At 37.8% G+C, this 23,697-nt stretch overlaps 1 protein-coding gene across 2 annotated transcripts in view; it reads left to right on the top strand.

Moving 5' to 3' along the window:
* The first annotated feature begins 668 nt into the window (after window positions 1-668).
* LOC120517953 (ribosomal protein S6 kinase 2 alpha) overlaps window positions 669-23,697 on the top strand; it is a 191,876-nt gene continuing 168,847 nt past the window's right edge. Inside the window, exon 1 of one of the 2 annotated variants that reach the window (XM_039740489.1) lies at window positions 669-1,251. In XM_039740489.1, coding sequence (XP_039596423.1) covers window positions 1,189-1,251 — 63 coding nt within the window. In that variant the 5' untranslated portion in view covers window positions 669-1,188. The remainder of the gene's footprint in view (window positions 1,252-23,697) is intronic. The other variant, XM_039740491.1, reaches the window with a different exon arrangement.

The following is a 23,697-nucleotide window of genomic DNA, read 5'->3' on the forward strand; positions in this document are numbered from 1 at the left end:
GAGAAGAACTTACTCGGCCGTCATTTTAATAAGGCGTTTATTTTTTATTATTAAGTAAACAAAATCAACATGCACTAATATATTTAAACTGGGCAGATCGGGATTCGTACCTAAGGCACTGACGATTCTCAGCCGATCCATTGAGCCGAAAAACGGGCATCTTAGATTTCGGAGCTGAATCACATTTATCGATACGATAGCGAGTGAAACATGCACGCCTACATCGACATTGAACTGCTGTTACATTAACATTATGGACCAAGATAGTACAATAAAGCGATCCTATTCGATAAAGAAAATCCTATTTAAATCGTAATAAGCCCGCGGTTTTAAAAAGACCACCCTTCAGCTTATACTTCACTTACTACACGATCATTCAAGCTTATCTTAATTACACGGTCTTCGCCGACGGCAATAACTGTGATTCCGTTTTTGATAAAGAAAAATGACGCGCAAGAATTAAAATAAGGCAACAAGAGACCGTGCGCTCTGAAGCCAAATGTCACTGGCGTCTAGCTGCGCTTGCTCCTCATGAGGGCGCACGAGACGACACCGACCCTGGTAGGAGGAGGAGGCGGAGAAGAAGGAGGAGGAAACGCTAGAGGGAGGGCTGCCAGCTCGCGGAGCCTTGCACCGGAGTGCTTGGGTTACAGGACTCGCAGCAAGCCGAGGATCCCCGGACCTGGCAGCATTGTGCGCCACTTCCAGGAAGCTTGAGAATCCGCAGGACGTGCGCGCCAAACCGTGCAGCTGCAGTCAAGCGCGGCTGTGTACTTAGGGGAGAAGCCGCGTTCGTTCGGGCACAGAGTTGGCGGTGTCCGTGCTTGTCACCTCGCGACTTGCTTCGCACACTTGCAACCCCTGGAAGGCGCCTTGTTCACACCCGGAGAGCCCTCCCCCCAACCTCCTCAGGTGCGCCGCTACTTCTTGCCTTATTTCTCCGTCCTTTTTGGTGGCCACTTGATCGAACGTCTGGAAGAGACGCTGACGTCACCGCTAAGGATTTCCAAAACAGCTTGTCGGACCCTAAGAAAATCACCTTTGAGGAGGTCGCCGCCGAGGCTAGCAGTTCATCGCTCCCTCCCTCCGGTTTAAGTGCAGTGTCTGTAGGGCGAACGCCTGAATCCGAATCTTACGTCTAAAAATAACAATTTTGTTTCATTTTCACAACACTCACCCTACTTCAGAATGCCGCTTGCCCAGCTTGCAGACCCTTGGCCCAAAATGGAGCTGATTCATATGGAAACTGAGGTGAGAGCAATTTCTGCATTACGTGAAATCGGAGACAGCCATAAACATTCTTAGAGGTTAGCGAACGCCTAGGTAGATAGCCTGGGTAATTCTGCCGTCCTCCCCGTTCCGATCCTACTGCCCAATTTTAGTAAATGCGGAGAGAATTTATCAGGTAAAGGGACTGTGACGTCAGAAAGCCTTGTCCCATGCTAACAACACTAACGATATGTATTTGTTTCACTTGACTGTGTTCAGTCTTCAGGTTCTCCTTGTGCCGACGTGGGTTTAACTGCTACGCTCTTATTTTCCTTCGACACCCAAATAGACGGGAGGGTTAGCACAAGTGACTGTAAGTTGTGTGTGCGAAGTAAATTAAGTCAGTGTTTTTATATTACAGTAACAATTACATATGTGCAAATGCAAACGTTGTCCAAATTGTCCATATGGCCCTGATGGTTTTGCTGTGTGTGTGTGTGTGTAAGTAAGTTTGACCTGCGATGACCAGGGCCAATGCTTGTCTTATGCCCAGGGTATGTAACACATACCTCTTAGAACCCAGGGATAAGCATTTGGGTGGGAATGTCATCACAATTTGTAAATATAATGAATACGTTAACTTTAAAATCCAAGACAATGCTTTTTGCTTAGAACTAGTTTAATTAACCCATTAAATGCTTCTGTAGTTGTAGTGTTTGCTTATATTAAAATAATTTTTTAAATAATGCTTTATTTTTATTTTTGTATTTGCTTGTTAGTGAGGGAAATCAATCCATTTATCAAATATCACCCCTTATATTCTTAGCATATATGCATAATCAAGACTGGTTAAGATTTGCTTCACTGACATAAAGTAAAAAAGAAAAAATCAGAACCAAAAGTTAAAGCCTCAGTTATCAGAAGACCGTATGTATAATGTATGCATTTCAAATTTTAAAAACTTGGTTAGTGGGTGTAGTGCTTTAACAGACTGGTAAAACCTCACTCTTTCCTGTCTGTACAGAAAATAAAGTAAATGAAATAACGTCTGTGATATTGACTGGTTATGATGTAGCTTGAGCAGATGTTATAATGGCGTGAGTTTCAATAAGTGTATACTTTGTGTGAAGTGTTGTGTTTGTGTGTGTGTGTTTTTTTTTTTTAAATAATGAATAATTTCAACACTCTTGCTGCCTTAAATATTATAATCAGGTCAGCTAGTTTTGGCTTGCAAATGTTTTAATATGAAGACATTTATTTGGTTTCTGTGTGCTTTGATGCCAATAATTAAGACATTTATTTAAAATTTTCTTTCTTGTGGCTGTCTCATAAGGTTCTCATGTGAGCTAAAGTGTCCTTGATATGAAACTAAGCACAGAACAAATTATGGCTGAGGAGGCCAATTGGTCCAAGTAGACATTCTCTATATACTGAATCCAAATGCTGTCAAGAATTGTTTTGGTATACAGTATGTCCCATTTCATATTTGCATGTACTAGCATGATAAGGATGAACAAGGGCGTGCACAGCTGCCCCAGCCTTTCCTGGTGATACTTTGCCCTGCACCTGCTCCTGCTGAGTTTGGTTCTTATGTAGGTTAACTAGATTTAAATTCTGCCAACAAAGACAGACTGTTTTTCACTGGTCAATTGTTTAGGGTTAGACCCCCTTTTTTTTAATCTGTGCTTGGTTGTATTTCTAATATTTTGGATGTGTAGTTTAGTGGAGTTGCTAACTCAAGAGCAAAAAACGAATGTTAGTAGGTTAGCAAAATTTTTTTATTGGGTCAGTCTAAGCGTGCCATTTATAGTAATGGGAAAGAAAAGATTAAGAAAGATGGAGAGTCTGACTCAGTGGAGTTTTTTTTTTTAAATTAAAACTGAGACTTTTTTTAGATTGTAAGTTTTATAAGATGACCCACAATTTGCAAAACTTTACATAACAATGTTGTAAGGCAGTGTACTTTGTAAAATTGTTAATAAGGATTTTGTTCCTGTTGTGAAACTATGGCATAGTACACGATAATGGTTTATGCAAGGATTTGTTTTTTCCAATGTTTTGATTTTTTTTTGTAATATTGATTATTAAAAATGGTATATTTAAAACTCAAACTCTCTCTCTCACTGTTTGTGTGTGTATATATATATATATATATATATATATATATATATATATATATATATATATATTTCATTTTTCTATTCAAAAGCAGATATCAATATTGTTAGAAAAATAGTTGGCATGTTTCTCAGAATATTAGAAACTACAGCGTTGCATTGTGTGCAGACAAGGTTGTGCACACCCACCCGTTTTTCTAAGGTGTCTGTCCTATGTATGGAGTCTTTGTGTGATTTCTGTGCTTGAGATAGTGACCTCCATAATCTGAAACCTAATGTTAATCTTGCTGTTTTTATCCCAACCTGCCCCCACCCCATTTTTTTTTCTTTTTTGCAATGTAAATATACCTGATTTTGACATTTAAACTTCAAATGTCTGGCGGGAAAATCAGCCGTTGCAGTTTTCTTGGCTGTTTGAGAGAGCACACTGTCTCGAGAGCTTAATTTTACCATTTGCATTTTCTCAAATGTAGTAGCAAGTACATACATGAAGCACTTGTAAGAGTATTATTCCCAGAATTGCCCATTACATTCAGTGAAAAGCTTTTGTCAAGTGGATGGGTGACCAGAAACACTACTTTGGTAAAACAGGCTAAATGTACTAATTTCACACCTACAAATTATTCATATTATCAGTGGATGACTTCTTAATGCTAGATCTTCACAGATTAATTTTTGTACTATCAGAAAATACAAAATGAGAAGAAAAAGTGTCTTTTTCTGAAGGAAGGCTTTCTCAAGTCAAAACATGCATTTAACATAATTGTTCATTTACAAATTTATAATTGGCTTGATTTAGTGGTTTTCTTAATCTACATGAATATTTAAAAACTGTTTATCTTACTAATCAAATTTCCTTTATGCTTTTTTTTTCTTTGTCTTACTAAAACAAAAGTCATGTATTGTTATATGTTGCATTATAATAACTACAAGTATAATTGCTGTTCTTTTGAAGAGGCAGTTCAGTGCATCGTTTAAGATTACCTAGTAGTCAAATGGGGTTATGTTGTGAATTTGTCAAAACATATTTCTTAAAAGCAGTTTTTGCATGTTCATATTCTGACTTTTTGACAGCAAAATGAAAAAAATACCAGACTTGAGTTGCTCTGAAATTCCCTTTCTTAATTATGCAACTGTGATGGCCTAAGATGATCATTTTTGACACCTCTGTACTTTAAAGGGAAATTAAGAAAGCTGACTGTTTATCAGAACTTTTTAGGCTTTAATTTATTAATTTGTTAACCTGTAATACTGTATATTGTTGAAGTCATTTTAGTGAGAGTGATGTATCTAGTGAATGAAAAATACAAGGCCAGCTTTACTCAAGTCTTTCTATACTGGAATTGTGCTGCAGGTCTTTATGGCTGATGCAGGTATCCAGCTGCTTCAGCTGCTGTGCTTTATCCAGTTTGCATGGAAGGTAAACCCAGCATTAACATCTTACATCTTGTTTTTTAAATTTTGACAAAGTAGGCAAGGATTTACTAGAATATGTTATTAGACTTATAGTTTTACTTTTGTTTTTGTGTTTGATTTTATTGGATAATGTTCAAAATGCATATCATGTTGCCTTAGTTTAGTCTTGCTCTACCTCTTACTTATAATCTCTAGTTTGCAAGAAAGTAAGAAGTAGTCTTTGTTGACATTGCAAACCACAATCTGAAGATCTTAATTGGAGACTTCTGTGCCCAATTGGGAGGCGATCAGCATGGATTTGAAAGTGTGATCAGAGTTCACATGCGCCAGTCTGAACACCTCGGCGACAGTGGTGAATGGCTGGTATCCTTCTGCAAACACAATGGGATATGTGTTGGTAATGCATACTTCCAACGGCAACGGATCCACAAGATTACTTGGTGGTCACCAGATGGGCAAACCTTCATCAGACAGAAATGGACGTCATCCTTCCATGATGCAAGGAAGTTCAGGAATGCAGACTTTGGCTTGGACCACTATCTAGTCAGGATGAAGATTAAACTTAAACTTCAAAACCAAAGTCGGCCCACACCAAAGCGATAATTTGCAGCGGAAAACCTCAAAGACCCTGCCACCACAGATGCCTTTGCACTGGTACTGTGCAACTGCTTCAGCCTCCTCCTTATAGAGATGATAGATGTCAAGGACCACGGGACTAAATTCAAAGATACCATCATAGAGTGTGCCCAAGATAATATCGGAAGATGCAGTTAATGGCAGAAGGAGAAGTGAATCCAAGATCATACATGGAAACTGATCGACGAAGATGAAACATGATCTAGTTACAAACATGAACACCCAAGAAGAAGGAAACCGAAAATACGTAAAGCTGGATTGACTTGTGAAGAAGAGCTGTCAGAAAGATAAGGAGGAATGGCTGGAACAAAAGGGAAGTGAACAGCAAGTGGTGGCTGACTGGAATGACACCAAAACCCTTTACCACATCATCAATAAGCTGACGGAAAAAAAGTAATTCCAGTGTTCTGATCAAAGGTAAAAGTGGGAAGCTTCTGACTTCTAAAGAAGAGCTAAATGATAGGAGGATTGAGCACTTCCAAGAAACCCTAAACTGACTAAACCCGGCCTCTACCTACAACTTTGACATGGATGAGGCCCAAAAGGAGCTACAAGTGAACATAGAGTGATTACCTTTGAGGAAGTTAACATGGTGGTCAGAAGCTTCAAGGATAACAAAGCAGTCAGGCCATGGCAAAAAAAACTTGCAACACTACTCAAAAAGTACTGGTGAACCGCAGCAGTCTTGGAAGACTGGCGCAGAGGTGCCATAGTCAAGCAGTGAACAAATCTTCACCATCTGAAACATTATCGAACAGTGTGTTGAGTTCTGAAAGTCATTAGCCATCAATTTTTTCGATTTCAAAAAACCCTTTGACAGCATCAATCAAGAATCCCTCTGGCAGATCCTGAGTTCCTATGGGGTACCAGCATCCTTCATTACCACCTTCAAAGATCTGTATCGGAGATTGAGCTGCTGCTTCAAAAGTAAAAATGGCCACACAGACTTCTTTGTGATCACAACAGGGGGGTCAGACAACGCTGCATCCTGTTCCCACTCTTTTTTTCCATGTTGTTCAGGACTGTGTCACGTAACAAGGCGCGCATTGGAGCCGGTATCCACAGGACTGATCAAGATCGCATCAGCAACCCAGACTTTTCTAATGACCTCGCCTTGGTTGAAGAAGATGAGATGAAAGTGCAGGAATAGGTGACCAACTTCGTCCAAGAAGCCGCTAAAATCGGCCTCAAGATCCGTGACAGTAAGTCAGACATCTATGCTAGTGAAACTTGGAAGGCATCAGCAGGAATCAACAAGAAGCCTGATGTCTTCCAGCAGAAGCACCTATAGCAAATTCTCAAAATTCGATACCACAATCACATCACTAACCAAGAGGTTATGTGAAGATGGGGCTTATGCAAACTCCATATCGCCGTTGACTGCAGAAGACTCCAACTGGCCGGCCATGTCCTTTGAATGGAGAACCATTGGATCCCAAAGACAGCAATGATGCTGTTACCGCCCAATGCCAAATGACCAAAAGGATGCCCGCGGAACACTTGGAAAAGAATGATGGTACAGGAGTTGAAGTTGCTGATTGCTGAAGATCAGTTGGGACGAAGCCGAGACCTTTACCAAAAGACCATAAATGTTGGAGAATGCTTGTTGCCCATTATGCTATGAAGCATGGTAGGATCAAAGTCTAAATAAGTAATCTTTGTTTTGATCTTTTACTTCTGTTATGAATTTATAAAGGTTTCTTTTCTTGTAATACACTATTTCTTTAGGAGTGTAAAACACATTGGAAACTTGTGTCGATGCATGCTCAATAATCCAGGTAAGGAAATTCTAGAAAGTTGATTCTGTTCATCTGGGCATACTTTTTTCCGATACGTTTCATCACTCATCCAAGTGACTTCCTCAGTTTCAATTGACTGCAGGTTTCTCCAACCTTATAAACAGTACCTTGCTCTAATGACTGAACTAGCACCACTGACCAACAATGGGCCGTGTGATCAATGATATGCAAATTGTCCATTGATCAATGGCCATGAGTACCATTCACAGAGTGTTGGGGAATGGCTGCAATCACCGCATTGTAAGATGGTGAAAGATGTACCCTTAGGCCCCCTCCTCGGTTCAGAAATGCTTGTTCCTTTTTCACGTAAATGGCCTCTTAGACTCCTCGCTCAAACCAGCGTTCCTCCCTGTCCAGGTCACTGAAAGAGTGACCACTGTCTTGTAGATGTAAATAGACTGCAGAGCCCTGGCCTGACGACGTAGCTCTTCTGTGTTGTGCCATCCACTTCGCCAGTGGTTGTTTGGTTTCCCCGATATATGATTCACGGCAATCCTCTTGGCACTTAACTGTGTAAACTATATTACTCTGTCTGTGCCGGGGCATCCGATCCTTGGGGTGAACCAATTTTTTGCTGTATCTTGTTTTGGAGTTTGATAGCCATTGAGACCTGGGACCTCATGCATAACAGCGTGCGTAGAATTCGCACTATAACATGATCGTACTGTAACACAAAAGCCGAAATGTGCTTACGCACAGAAAAATCCAGATGCAGGAATCTGTGCGTTCGCCATCTTCCGTGTTCTTCCACTGCATAAATCCTGGTCAGCGTGAAAAGTAATGCCTGTGCATGTGCCTGCTGTCCCGCTCCAACTCCTCCCAGAATTACGCCTCTTTGAATATGCAAATCAATATAAATAGCCCTTAAGCTCAGCGTTCTGTGAAAAGACAATGGGAAAAGCAAGAGGGGAAAATGGAAGAATTTCAGCGAATACTAAGTGGACGGAAGGAAAAACTTACTATTTGTTGGTTTAAACAGTAGTATAAACATCAGAAGGAAGCTGATCGAGTGACATAGTATGTCGGAGAAACTCGAAAGCTCAAGTTCACAAAGTTGCACGGTGCCTGAAATAAAAAAGACGTTGTCAGATATCAAAGTCGCCGTGAAAAGGTGAGTCGTAGCCCACTATCTGAGGTTCATATGAAAGCTTATTAGGGCACAGAGGAAAAAAAAAGGCACACAGTGGGGAAATAGCACGAAATGTCAACTTAAGTCTCGAATTTTCCACTTTAATCATTTTTATTTTGTCATTAAAGTAGAACATCATAAACTTCGTCTTAAAATCGTTTAACTAGTTTTTAAAATCAGATCGTAAGTAAAGTAGCACGTTAAATACTTTGTTTTGTATGTGATCTTCTGTGTGCTCTGTGTGTGAATCACTACGTGCTTCTTAAAGCGGCTGTCTCTTTCTCCGACAGGACACAGAATCCATTACATTCATGATATTACAGCTCTCTGAATAACTAAAATACTGAGATGTATACATGATATTTTGATGATGATGGGAGTTAGAGCACGTTATTAAACATGGGAACACGGTGCCGCAGTGATTGTGCGTGGCCTTCAATGAAATAATTTATTGCAGCAGTACTCAGGGGTGGCTCTAGGCTCATGGCGGCCCTGGGCAGAGAAAGAATCAGTGGCCCCTTCACCCGCCAATGTCAATATGGTATGTTATGCACGGCGGATGGCCACGTCCATTACGTACACTGCATAGCCGCCTCGTGCTCATGACACAAGCATTTAACTTTTGTCAAAATTTGCTGCTGCGTTTTTAGCTGTGTTGTTATTTTCTCTTTCTGTTTTATACTCAATAAATATTGGCGTAGCGCCCCGCCACTGTTTCTTTCAAACGTACTAACCTCCAATTCCTGTCCTTCCTTTTCTTTCTCCAAGTAACCGATCGCCACACAATCAGCTCTGTAATAGACGTTAAGCCATCTGTAAGCTTATAATGCCGATTCTTCAAAACTTTTAAGGAACATTGAAATATCTTCATAGTACATGTTTAATTATTCTGTCCTTCACGCCAGTCCCAGTGCAGCATACAGTGCAAGGCAGGAACAATCGTGAGTGGAGCGCCAGATCCTTGCTAGCGTAGCAACACCATGTCCTTTAATTATCAACAATATAGATTATTTAAATGATGTTAAAGTTTTATCTGTATAATATAGTAAACATATTTTGCTGCATTTCATCTTATATATGATATCGTCGTCATATGTAAATACGCACTTTATGAAGTGGCTCAGGTTGTGCAATATTATAACTGTAGTGCAAGCTTACAGTGAGGTCATTCTACTTATAAGTACAGATAGTTCTACAAGGAGCACTTGATTGAGCGCGTTTAGAGCTGTTCGGATGAAACTCTTTCTGAACTGCGAGGTCCGTACAGGAAAGGTTTGAAGCATTTGACCTTTGTGAGAAAAAGTTCAAATAGGAAGCATGGCTGAGGCAGCATGTGCTTGATGCTGTATACTGCTAATTCTCTTTCCGATCAGCTGCTCCGAGTGGTGCAGTGAGAGTAATATGGAAAACCATGATCTGCTCCTAACGGCAGCAGCTGAAAAAAATAAAATAAGGTGCAGTGAGAGTAAAACGCTAACGCAGCTATGGTATTTGCAATAGTTTGAGCATTCCGTGGACCATTATATTGTTACTGGTTAATTACAATCGGAGACATTAAACTAATAAACAATATGCGGTTAATTTCAGTGTATTTATAAAGCCGCATTGGGAAAAGAAAGGATAACCACACAGGAACAGTAGCACTGCTTTGACACTGGGTGCCGCCAGTCTGCACAACTGAGCAGAGAACTTGCGTACAACAGGGTATGAGGTACCGTGGAAATGTGTGTGGCTTTACGCCAAGTTTAAGTTTTATACATCGCAATTTGAATGTGGAAACATTCTTATGCTACATTTCTGTGTGTACGCACCGTATATACACGAGGCCCCTGATGTTTTGAAAAAATGCGTCTCACCTGTTCCGATACTCCTGATACACAAGGGATCACCAAAGGTTTTCGCTTAGGCAGAGGTTGTCCTTCCTCTCTCCTGGATTACCACATTTACTCAGGGCCTTTTTGATATAATGTTCTTCTGTTTCCCAGACCGCTGTGTCTGTGTTGTAGTGTCCTGTTGACATCTATTTTGTGCTCTCACAGATGGTGAGAGTCAAACCTTAAAATACTGATCCGTATGTGTTGGTTTATAGTACACATTAACTTTCAAATGTCCGCCATTGCTGACGGTAATTTCACAATCTAAACGGCCCATTGTTAGTCAATGGTGCTAGTTCAGTCATTAGGCCAAGGTACTGTTTATAAGGTTGGAGAAGCCTGCAGTCAGCTGAGACTGAGGAAGTCATTTGGATGAGTGATGAAATGTGTCGGAAAAAAAACTATGTCCAGATGAACAGAATCAACTTTCTAGAACATTGGAAACTTGTAAAGCAGGGGAAATCAGAATGTTTATAAAAATCTGTTCTAAGAGCATGTAAAAAATAAAAGGTTTTACAGTGTCATTTGAATATTATACAACACTAGTTGAGTATGCCGTAGTATAAACTGAAAATATACGAGCGTGTTCATATCCCATGGATGGTCATCTCCAGACAGGATAAAGTGGAAGTGTGTCTGTCTGTCTGGCCTGGAAGTACGAGGCTACAGCATGAAGCTCAAAGAAATCGACTTTGTCTCCAAACTGCTGAGAAAAGCGAAACTCACTTAGCTGCTAATACACGAGCGAGGGGAGCACATTGGCAAAACGAAACCGCCGAGGAAAGAGAACCTTACTTAGCTGGTAATGCACAACTAGTGCGATTGATTGATTAAAGTGCCAGAATCCATTTCCAGTTCCAGTTTCTAGGAGCCGGGCTTACACAGCTAGTGTTAGTGTGTGTTTGTATATATGTGTGTGTGTGTGTGTATATATATATATATATATATATACTAATAAAAGGCAAAGCCCTCACTGACTGACTCCCTTATCACTAATTCTCCAAGTTCCCGTGTAGGTAGAAGGCTGAAATTTGGCAGGCTCACTCCTTACAGCTTACTTACAAAAGTTAAGCAGGTTTCATTTCGAAATTCTACACATAACGGTCGACAACGTCCGCCATGTTGAACTTTCTTATTTATGGCCCCATCTTCACGAAATTTGGTAGGTGGCTTCCCTGCGCTAACCAAAACCGATGTACACGCCATTGTCGGCCGCCATATTGAATTTTCCAACGTCACCAATTTTCAAACTTCCCGTGTAGGTAGAAGGCTGACCCCATCTTCACGAAATTTGGTAGGTGGCTTCCCGGCTCTAGCCAAAACCGATGTATGCATACTTATTTCGGTGGTATGATGCTATTGTCGGCCGCCATATTGAATTTTCCAAACGTCACTAATTCTCCAACTGCCCGTGTAGGTAGAAGGCTGAAATTTGGCAGGCTCACTCCTTACAGCTTACTTACAAAAGTTAAGCAGGTTTCATTTCGAAATTCTACACATAACGGTCGACAACGTCCGCCATGTTGAACTTTCTTATTTATGGCCCCATCTTCACGAAATTTGGTAGGCGGCTTCCCTGCGCTAACCAAAACCGATGTACACGCCATTGTCGGCCGCCATATTGAATTTTCCAACGTCACCAATTTTCAAACTTCCCGTGTAGGTAGAAGGCTGACCCCATCTTCACGAAATTTGGTAGGTGGCTTCCCTTAGCTAACCGAAACCAATGTACGTGCTTATTTCGGTGGTATGACGCCACTGTCAGCCACCATATTGAACTTTTCAACAGTCTTTGTTACTTATGGGCCCTTCTTCAAGAAATTCTATCGATCAAAGAACTGTCACTTACCGAGTGGTTTCCATGCCCGGAGATACCACCTACCTTTTCCATTCTCTTTGTTACATATTGCACGGCCATATCAGGCTCACTCTTGATATCCGAAGGAACATTCTGTCTTATGTATTGAATGACTGGGACAGGTTCAAGGTGTGGACTGATGACGGTACAGGAGATAATTATACTACACAGGAGCACTAGAAGAGTGAAATGCTTAAGCCCTTCACCTATGGTTCTGCATGTGAGTTGATGGCTGCCGCTGAATTGTTCGGTTGTCGCTTTCAAGTGTACCGAAATGGCCAAATATTTTACACCTTTCGACAACCGCCAATGCCTCTTAAACATCTTAGATTCACAGGTGACGATTTCAGTAGTGAACACTTTGATGTTTATGAATGTTTAAACTCTCAAAAGCTGGATGTGATTTTATCGATGAAACCGATTGTGTGCTTACAACGCTTGACAGATGCCAAATGTCACTTCAACACAACAAATCCTGCAAATACTGTCGTAATTGAAACAAACCATGAAACTCAAACCAATTATGACAGCAGCAATCCAAGCTGTGAGATTTGAGATAAAATTACTGTTCACATGGCCAACTGTAAGTTACATGCTCAAGAGTAAGCTCAGCGCACAGCTTGGTCATGTTACAACCGGAGGGCCGAACTGACAACATGGTATACAAAGAGATCCTTAACAAGTAATTATTGGCATATTGTCCCACAGTTTAAAAAGGTTTAATTTTCTTCTTAATAAAAATTTGAATGCAGTACTTCACCGCTGCGAAGCGCGGGTATTTTGCTAGTATATATATATATATATATGTGTGTGTGTGTGTGTGTGTGTGTGTGTATATACACAGGTGGAATCCCATTATAACGAAACTCACGGTACCATGAAAATATTCTGTTATAATGGAAATCTCATATACCAAGGTAAAACATTTGGTTGTCCTCTGCAGGATCATGGTTACTGTGTACCATGCTTGTGGCACAATTTTTAACATTTAACACTGGGCTTTCATCTGCTCTTCCTCACACTCTCCTGATCTGTCTTCTCCAGACTGTGTCTGCCACAGCGATGATTCCAAGCTGTTGGTGTTCTTCAAATCTAAACATGGGAGCTAAGCAGGATGATTGCCCTTGCCCCTGCTCCTATTCTGAATTAAGTCTTGAGGCTGCCTTCTCTATACAGTAAAGTACATGTATTTTCCTTGAAAACCTGGACTCATCTTCCTGTCTCTTGTGCAACTCTGTGACCCAAGCTTTGCAATACCTGCATATAAAAAGCACTTAAACTGCAAAAAATGTTTTATTTAAAAATGAGATGTTAGATGTAACTATTCCAAAATGCTTTTGCCACGTCATTTATCTTCATTCCGAAATTAACTTTTTTCCAGGATTGTGAATTTTTTTTTCCAGTGTAAACTGATGCCATTTCTCACTTTTTTCACCTCAAAGAAAACTTTGAGAAGTGCTATGAAACTCAAACAGTATAGTATCTGCACATGACACAACTACCCACACAGATGCTTGGTAGAGTACTAACTCAGAATTCGGCTGTGTGTATGATGTCATGCCTACACACTCGCTGAACCTGCCCGAGACCAGAAATTTCACAAAAGACTGTGTTTCTCTTTCTTGTTCCAGATTTCCCGGGATTCGGTGTGGAAAGTGTAGGAGTGGCATTAAATATTTTTTTCATCGCATTATTATCTTCACTAGTCATTTTTGGTTAAAAAAAAAGTTCTTTATACTGAGATGTACATTTCGTTAAAATGAGATTCATTTAACATGATGTTTAATGAACGTTTGTCTGAGCCCACAAAAGTATTCGTTATTCGAACAATTTCATTACTTCGGTATTCGCTTTAATGGAATTTAACCTTTTATTTTGAAAATTATTGCCCACTGGTTAACTCGTACCACTTAAATAAGTAATTATGGTCCACTATTTGAAAAATTTGGTTAACATTCACATTTGACTTAAAATTGCTTTGTTTAATAAGTATTTCACTATTTTTCTGGAATTCTCTGAAATTTCAATTAGTTTTCTAATTGTTGCAAAACATTTTGTAAGGCTTGGATATTCAGCTGAACTATAGTTCAAGTCATATTATCAAAATGGAGAAGGTTCTGGGCAGGAGTCAGCATTCTGAGAAATGTCCATTGCATAAACACCCTAGACATATATTTAGGGTTCTGGGTGTACATGTCATCTCTGCTAAACCTCTGCTAAAACTAATTTTCAGAATTCAGTCATCAGAAGGGAACTGAGAAATCCTTGATTAAATAGCAAGACAAAAAGCACTCCTTAGTAGTTAGACCTAAGTGCTCACTTCTTTTTTATGGAAATGCTCCTGAGGTAGAAGTCTAACTTTGGTGGGGATGATCTCTGTTATGTCTGGAGAAAAACTATGTACATGCTGTTTGGAGAAGCGCAATGGTGGTATTGCTATTATGTGGTAATGGTTTTCTACAAGAAGACTTTTAGGCCTTTTGTTTTTAACCTGAAGCTGAAGTGCTGCTGGATCATGCAACAAAGTTCAAAATAGGCAAGCAAGTTAGTTTTAGAATGATTCAAGAAATCAACATCTTAATGGAGTCAGAATCTAGACTTTAATTCTTTTCATGTTGTGGCAGAACATGAAACAAAACATTTCATGCTCACAGACTCGCATATCTTACCGAATTGAAGCAGTCCTGTAAATAGGAGTTGCATAAAATTTTTCTACAGTGCTGTGAGAGAATGATCAATAACTACAGGAAGTATCATGTTGCAGTTATTGCTACAGAAGATAATGTTTTCAAGATCATAAGGTCAATTACTTTTTTACGCAAGTTATTCCTTTACTATCTTTAATAAATACATAAAACAAGTATCAAATATAATGTTTTTTTAACAGTCCCATTTATATAATTTTAAATGTTGGTTACAAATCATTCACTGTGAACAGGATGCAGTATTGCATAAAACTTAAAAGTAAAAGCAAATAATTGATCAAGGCACTGCTGTCCTCCAGTTTTTTTTTTATCAGTATGTATTTGCCTTTTTGATTCTTTGAATGCAGTGTTTATCAGTTTAACAACATTTTCTTGCCCATGGTTTCTGTTCGGTCTTAGTAATACTTATTCTTTTTAGATATGGAGACAAGGTCTAGGGATGAGTTTGGCGGTTCAACTAAAAGAATGCCTTACTACTACAGGTAACAGTATATGTAGCTAAAGGTGGAGAATAAAGTGAATTTACGATGGCTTCCCAAGAAAACATTCTGTTTTGTTTCCACTTGAGCATTACTTGACAAAATTGAGGTAACAAATTTAATGCAATACATACGTTTTTATATTAAAATATATGTAGTATCTAAATGCATATGGTAGGTAGGATCTATGACGTTATATCCCAAAGTGTTTTGTTTAAACATTTTACAGTGTGAACTGGACTTTTAAATAATACTTGGTTGTCTAGAAACAATAATCTAAGGTTTAATCATGTCCCACTTTGTCCATGGTTGGAAGTGCTGTCCTAAATCAACATCTCACGGTGCTTACTTTCACTTTACAATGACCTAATCCATTCCTTGAAACAGTGAAATATAGGCCAAAGTGGTAACATCAATGCAGTTCACCTCTGGTTAAATAGGTTTCATAATATGATTATTTCCTCTCAGGCTGTTCTCTGTTTTCAAAACCCTATAATTTTAAACAATGCATTCTTGAGTTTAGGAATCAAATATTGACATCTCTTCAATTTCACTTTAATGGAAGGCAATTTGGCAAAGCGGTTTAAAAAGTTAGATCTCAAACTGCAAGGATTCCGATTCAATCTCTGCTTCAGAGTTGCTGGGTAAACTTTGTGAAATTACTTGACCTATTTGTGTTTAACAAAATCACATGTCTAAAAATTTAAATAAATTCTGAACCTAGAAGTCACCTAGATCCAATAGTAGATATTTTGGCACGTTACTTTACTTTTCCTTTTACTGGCTTGTAGTACTACAGAAGCATTCATTCCTTGCTGCCACAGAAGTGGAAGTAATTTTAGTTCACGAATTGTCCTTATTCCGATAACTGCTTACTGTCTGATTTCACAGTAGGTTCCCACTGTGTCCCACTTTTAACATTTTGTCATTTAAGCAGTCTTTTGTAATAAGAGGATATACAGTAACACATACATTGTTTTTTTTTTTTTTTTTTTTAAACAATTTTTCAAGTTTTTAGACATAAATATTTTTGAGGGTTATTGTTTTTGTCTGTTCTTGAGACAAAATCAGTAACTAAATCTAATGTGGAAAAGCATCTGCCCATTTTTTACTGATATTAACTCTTATTTAACATAGAAATAATATGGTCCATTTGCTACTGGGCACTAGCTCACCCTCATATCCTAAGATAATACTCTTAGTTATTCTCTGTGTTTTTTCAAAGACTGGAGGTTGGAACAACCCCTTTCATCATTCCCCTTCAGAAATTATTTATTTAATTATAAACTAATAATCCAATGAGCCAACCGTTGGAAGAAAGTTTTAAATATCTTGCTTTTAATTGTAGATTTTTGAGGTCTAATGTTTTCAAAGTTTCATTTTTGCAGTTTTGTTATTTTTGCTCATGAAGTAGAGCTACTGCTGCCTGTTCTGCATATTCCTATATCCTACAACTTGGAGTTTTTCATGTTACGCTACCTTAATGCTTACAGCAACTTCCTTGGCTTTTTCATTTACAAAAAACATAATTGAAGACCTGGATATGAGATTCCCGCTCTTTGTCCAAGTATTGTTGAGGCAGGTTTCAGATATCACAAGTACCGATAAGGTTTATATTGCAAACAGATTACGTTGCCAAAACTAACTGCCTTAAGCTGAAAATATGTGTGTGCTTATTTACCTTTGGTGCAGTTGTCGCTAAAGTTTTAAAGATTTGTAGAACAACCTCTCAATAATCCACTATAGAAACACTGGCATTTCACTAGGTTTTTGTTGTCAAGAAATATGTGGGCAAATGAGTTATTTTGGTGAACATATGAAATACATAGTCCTTCCCTTAGACTTGGTAAGTTTTTGCAGCCAATAATGCCTGGAAGACCTGTAAGTGCTGCATAATGTGTATGAGTTGACGGTTTCCAAAAAGAAAGTTGGGATATTTGAAACTCCTTGAAGGCCACCCAGTGCTCAATAATGATCATGTGGTGAAATTCCATTATCCTTCAGGAGCCTTATAAGAACAATTTTAATAGGATGTATGCAAAAGCAAACACATGGAATAGATTTCCGCAGGTATTCTTTTTTTTTTATTTTATACTTTGCAATATCGTAGATCATGACATATCATTTGCTTTGATGGTACTTATTATAAATTTGTAAAATAATCCAGTCTGTATAACTGGTAGGTGTGTTTGATTTAAAAAATAGTCTCTGAGTAATCCTAACACAAATTGCAGTACATCCATGTGTAGGCATTTGTCATAACTTTGTTCATGTTGATTTTATTAAGTTAAATATTACACAGCTCTTTTACATTAAAAAATAGTTTTTGGGCTTACTGTGCTTCATTAAATTTCTTGTTTTGTATACAAGAAAAGCACTACAAAAATAGCAGCATATTAAATTTGATACAGGGTTGAAAGTCTAAATAACTGCAGTAGAATATTAGTAAATTTAAATGAAAATAATTTCTTCAGAATCTAATCTGAGGTGTCTACAATTAATGTGTCAGAATCATTTTCTTTTTAACCTACATTTGATCGGCTATGACAGTTTCAAAAGTAGTATTGCTAATATTGCCCCTTTTTAGTAATAGTTGAGTGTGCGTAATACAACAGAACTTCTAGCTTTTTATGTCACAAGAAAGTGAGCAAGTTGCCTTCTGATTTTAGCAGGACAAAACATGGGCTGAAAGAAAGTCTTTCCAGGAGTAATTGGAATGAACTTATAGAATATTTATTTAATTCCTCCTCTGATATATGCAGACATTCAAGTGTTTTCTGTCTCTGGTATAGTCAGCATGGTGTTTCAATGTTCCGTGTTATCTGAATTTATTCTGGGGTTTCAGGTTTCCTCCCCCAATGCAAATATGTGCTTTTAGTTTTATTTAAATCTTTAGTTGAGCAGAAAAAGGATGGATGGGTACACTTATCAGAACAACTGCAATGAGCTGGAAATCGGGCAGTGGGGCTTAAGCATGCATTGCAACAAAGCAATCATTTAAAAAAATAAAAAAGTCTTAAGTCTGAATAAATGAAAATAAACCTTTGATTAAATCACTTACAGTGATTCAGTTTTTAATACAATTTTTACTCAACTTTGTTTATTAAAGTCATGGTAATGTTTTTTCCTTTTACAATGGCACTTCCATTTCTACCCCAAGCTATAGTTTTCTCAAGATTAAATGATAGTACTAATATGTTTCAAACAGCTTTCACCCCTTCCTGTACAGAAGGACTTTACTTGTTATTTAACCACTTGAAGATGGCACAATGTAGAAGAACATATAAGAACACTGATGTCTTCTGCTTGGGTTTAGGAGGTAACCTAAATTCCCTGTCAATTTACCTGGACCACTGATCATGGAGTGCTGTAGGCTACATGTGTAAGCCATTATAACTGTTTTCATGCTACAGAAGTGCTGCAAAATCAGTTGTGTTGTGCTAGAGATAAGAATTCCAGAAAAAAACACATTGCTGTAGCAATATGATAATTTCATATCAAAATAATGCATCCTGCTTACAAGGCTATTGTGAAATGTTTTTAAAAACCAAATGTTATAGGTCAATGTACAGTATAACAGCAGTAATAGCACTTGGACTGTCCTTTTAGCGGATTGTCGTATTGCACTGGCAGGGAGATAAATGAACAGTAGTGAAGTGGCAGCAATAATAAAATGAAGGCTTGGGATTGAATCATCAATAAAACATCAGTGTTACATGATGTGGTTAGCTGAGGGAGGGGGTGAAATGAGAAGAACTAAAAGCATTTTATTCTTAACTTTTTTTAAAATTTTTTTGTTTATTTGTAAAGTAGAGCGAATAGAGAGGCTGAAAAGAGGAGAGAAGCTTATGAGTTTACAGAGGCATATAGAATAGACATGAAAAAAGTAATTTTAAGCAGAGTAGATGGAGAAATTAGAGGCTTTATGGTTCAAAGTGGCTAATTAAAATTATGGATTTGAAAGAGATTGAACTGAAGGAAGGTGCAAGCTGTCAAGAAGAGCACTATATAAAACTAATGTGTGTGTGTGTATATATATATATATATATACACACACACACAAAACACTGTTAATATCATGTTGTATATTATATAGCCTAGTTTATGTATCTATTGCTTCTTTTATTACAATAACAACAACAAAATAGGTTTTTAATAACCATAGCAATAAATTTTCACTTTTTTGTTTAGTCAATACAACAGTAGCAACATTTATTTCTGTAGCACTTTTTCATGCAAACAATGTAGCTCAAAGTTTTTACAAGATGTCAAGGAAGTACTTGCATGAAAGAAGAACAAATTAAATATATACAGGTATATACTATTTGTGCTACCTGTCTAAGATGAGTTGAAATCTAAGTAATCAATGTAGACTGCAGAGTTCATGTTTGCAGTGCACCATGCAGTGCATACGTCTCTATTATATTTCTTTTTGCTATGGGAATCATAAGAGCAGTGTTAATGCTTGTGATGTGTGATCTGTTGGAATGACAATGCAATGCATTTTATTACTAAAAATGTTTGTGATGCACTGTCTTTTGGAATGACAGAGACAAAGCAAATGGACAAATACACACAGACACTTATCTTTTTATTAAGTTGGATAAAGTTATAGTATGTCTCAGGAGAGAAATACATTTTTTGCATGGTGAGACATTTCTCCACTGTTGAGGCAGCTTATTAAGTCCTACAAGACCCATGAGACCCAGTGAGAGAAATTGGTATGCTTTGCATGAATGACAACTGCTAACCCTTTTCCTTACTTTCTCCTGTTTTTATCAGTTTTCAGACTTGCATCAGATAAATGGTGTCAGCAGATATATTCAGAAGTAGTCAATTGATTAAAACAGTATGTATATTAAATAGCTAAATGACATACCTACTGTAACTGTAGTTTACCTCTAAAAATGTGTTTGGAGAGTTGACTAGCAGATGTTGATATTGATGATGGTGATAATAATAATATTTTTTTTATATACCTAAAGCTAATAACTGTTTTAATTCTTGGGTCAGGTAAAATGTGTGAGGGATTGATTCACTGTGGGACGACACGGTGGTGCAGTGTGTAGCACTGCTGCCTCGCAGTTGGGAGACCCAGGTGTGCTTCCCGGGTCCTCCCTGTGTGGAGTTTGCATGTTCTCCCCGTGTCTGTGTGGGTTTCCTCCGGGTACTCCAGTTTCCTCCCACAGTCCAAAGACATGCAGGTTAGATGCATTGGCGATTCTAAATTGTCCCTTGTGTGTGTGTGTGTGTGTGTGTGCCCTTCCCGGGGTTTGTTTCTAGACTTGTGCCCTGTGTTGGCCAGGATTGGCTCGAGCGGACCCCTGTGACCCTGTAGTTAGGATATAGCGGGTTGGATAATGGATGGATTCATTGTGAATTAGCTAAGTGGAGTGATTCTGAGTTTGTGGGAATTATAGTCTTTTTTTCTTAGTTTTGATTACACTTTATCATATTTTTCCTCTGTTTCAGAGAATATTATATATGTAGTAGTAAATCTAATATACTGTACTTAAGTGGCACATACAGTGAATGTTGTAAATCTATATCTGGGAGGATGGTGTTTATGAGTAAAAAACTGAATTTACTCACCCTTATTTCTCACAAAATGTTTCCCGTTTACTAAAAATGAGATCTTAGGAGAAGTGACCAAGCAGTGGGTGACATTAGAGGAAGGAAATACATCCCTCTAGGCTACCAAGCACTGAGCACTGACCAGCACACATAGAGAAGAAAATAGAAAGCTAGGCAACTTTTACCACTTTCCACATTAAATATATGCTTAAAATACACAAAATATACATGTACAGTATTACATTCTGTAGCTATTTCCATCTTAAACCTAAATATACAGTACAAGGTCAAGATCAGCATTCCCCTGTATAAATTATCCTTTTCATGTCACAAATGATACTTCAGACTAAAGTAATTTAACACGGCTAATTCGATGTGATGATCTTTAATATCTCTGCGTGTTTTAAATGACATTAGAACATTTTCCCCTACTTGTACCATAGTTTCAGCATTATCGATTATTTGGAAACAAATCACTCAGTGTATTTATTTAACATTTATGTGTACGGGTAATGCCATCTCTTAAATGAAGTGCCTGTTTAATACAGTGCAATGTGCATCCAGTTTGTTTTAACTAAATTATGAAATCTTTGATTTCTTTTTTTTTTTTCCTCCCATTGCTGAAATGGGACGCTTATCTGGTGGAATTGGTTCCATTAGCTTGTTTTCAATGAATTTTATGGTTTTAAAGTTCTCATTTAAATGACTTGATTTAACAGCTATGATGTGTTACGTAAGTCATGGGTGCTATGAAGAAGATGCTTTTATAAACTTGTTAGATCCATGGCATTTAATGTACTGCTGTGTGCCGTTATCAGGCGTGGATAGTCTCTGCAGTGCAGTGTGATTTACTGATATCTATGTCAAAATAACTGTCAGAAAAAATTAACAATTTGTCAATTGAAAATCACCCATGAAAACTGTAACTTGTCTTGCATTTAAAGATACTTTGTGGCAGTGATTTGATGGTTGTCTGGGGAATATTGATTTAGAAACATTTAAAAGACATATTTTTTTGTTTTTTAAACCTGCATGAGTTTGTCTTGCTCCCTTACTTGATGTTGAACATAGCATGTGGAGAGTTTAGATTGCATTTTCTATATGCCATTTCAGGACAGTTTACTTCCAGGCTAAAGTCATCTATAGCAGCCTACAAAATATAAAACAATTGAACCAGATGGAAAGCTGTGGTTTCTTGTCATGTACAGGTGATTTCCAGAATAAAACATTTCCTTTTATTCTCTGAAGCTCTAATGCTGGTTCAGTGTCATCTGTGCCTATGTCTTTTTAATGTTCCTTTTGAAGAATTGCTCTTTTGGATTTACAGCATTAATTCTCAGTTTGTTTAGTAATATATAAATCTGTTCCTACAGAAATCCGTTCCTTCAATGGATGTTAGTCTAGTTTGTTTAACTGAATCTGGCTGTACTGTGAGAAAAATTTCAGTCTGATAATGGTAACAGGATTTCAATTCTTGGTTTACTATATAAAATGTTAGGTGGTTTACGTAGATGGCTTATTACTGATCTTGTCTGTGTAGTCAGAAATTGAGTGGAATTTGTCTTTATTTAGAGTTGGATGTAATTTGCTGATGTTATTCATGATCATGAACAGAAACTAAAATCTGAGTTTAGAGGTAATTGAAATAAAGTTCTTGGAGCTTTTGTTTGGTCATATATTAAAAATTAAATCAGGAAATAAGTATATTAATATTATGCTTGCTTATTGTATTCAGCTTTATTTGAATTAACTTACTTATTAAATGTATAGTTTTTTTTCTGTATAAAAATATACTTTGATCAGCCAACTAATGATAACTAGACCTAAGCAGAATAAAAAAAAAAAAGACATCCTAGTGAGGGGAATAAACCACTATTGTTAGCATCTGTTTGTACTCCAAATGAAGTGGATGCTTTAAAATAATATTTCAATAACAAAACATTTCAGTAATGAACACTGTCACATGAACTGTTGGCAGTAAGGTGGAAAAAAATAATTTTAATTCTTTATTTCCTCCACTGTTAAAAAACTAAACGGACATGCCGCCTCAGCCTAATGAATAAATAAATATCTCTGATGAATGTTTCTGTAAAGCAACATTCTTTTCTTGGTGTTTGCTTTAGAAAATGTAAAGTATGTGTGTCATCTTATACAGTGCAATGCAGCACTTTTGACTGACAATAATGATACCTGTTATAGAACACTGTTCACATATTAAATATGGAATTAATGACTAATTTAAAATTTGATGGTTTTTGAAGTAATTGATGGAAATTTGGTTTGTAGTGATCAAAGTAAAGATGAATATTAGCAGGTGATATGTACAGTGATCCCTCGCTATATCGTGCTTTGACTTTTGCAGCTTCACTCCATCGCGGATTTTAAATGTAAGCATATCTAAATATATATCATGGATTTTTCGCTGGTTCACAGATTTCTGCAGACAATGGGTCTTTTAATTTATGGTACATGCTTCCTCAGTTTGTTTGCTCAGTTGATTTCATACAAGGGACGCAATTGGCGGATGGCTGAGAAGCTACCCAATCAGAGCACATATTACATATTAAATAAAACTCCTCAATGATACAGTATACGATATGCTTCCCGCGTGGTGCTTTGCACACTTCAAAGCTCTAACAGCCCATATTGATTTTTGATTGTTTGCTTTTCTCTGTCTCTCTCACTCTCTCTGACATTCTCTGCTCCTGACGGAGAGGGTGTGAGCAGAGGGGCTGTTTGCACAGTGCCTGTTTGCTTAGAAGATACGGACGCTCCTCTAAAAAATGCTGAACAGACTGCCTTCACATTGATCCCTTCATTGCGGCTTTATCGTGGTGCTTCACATAGATAAAAGCCCAACAGCCCTACTGATTTTTGATTGTTTACTTTACTCTCTCTCTC

Source organism: Polypterus senegalus, chromosome 17 (assembly GCF_016835505.1).
Source record: "Polypterus senegalus isolate Bchr_013 chromosome 17, ASM1683550v1, whole genome shotgun sequence".
Lineage (NCBI taxonomy): Eukaryota > Metazoa > Chordata > Cladistia > Polypteriformes > Polypteridae > Polypterus > Polypterus senegalus.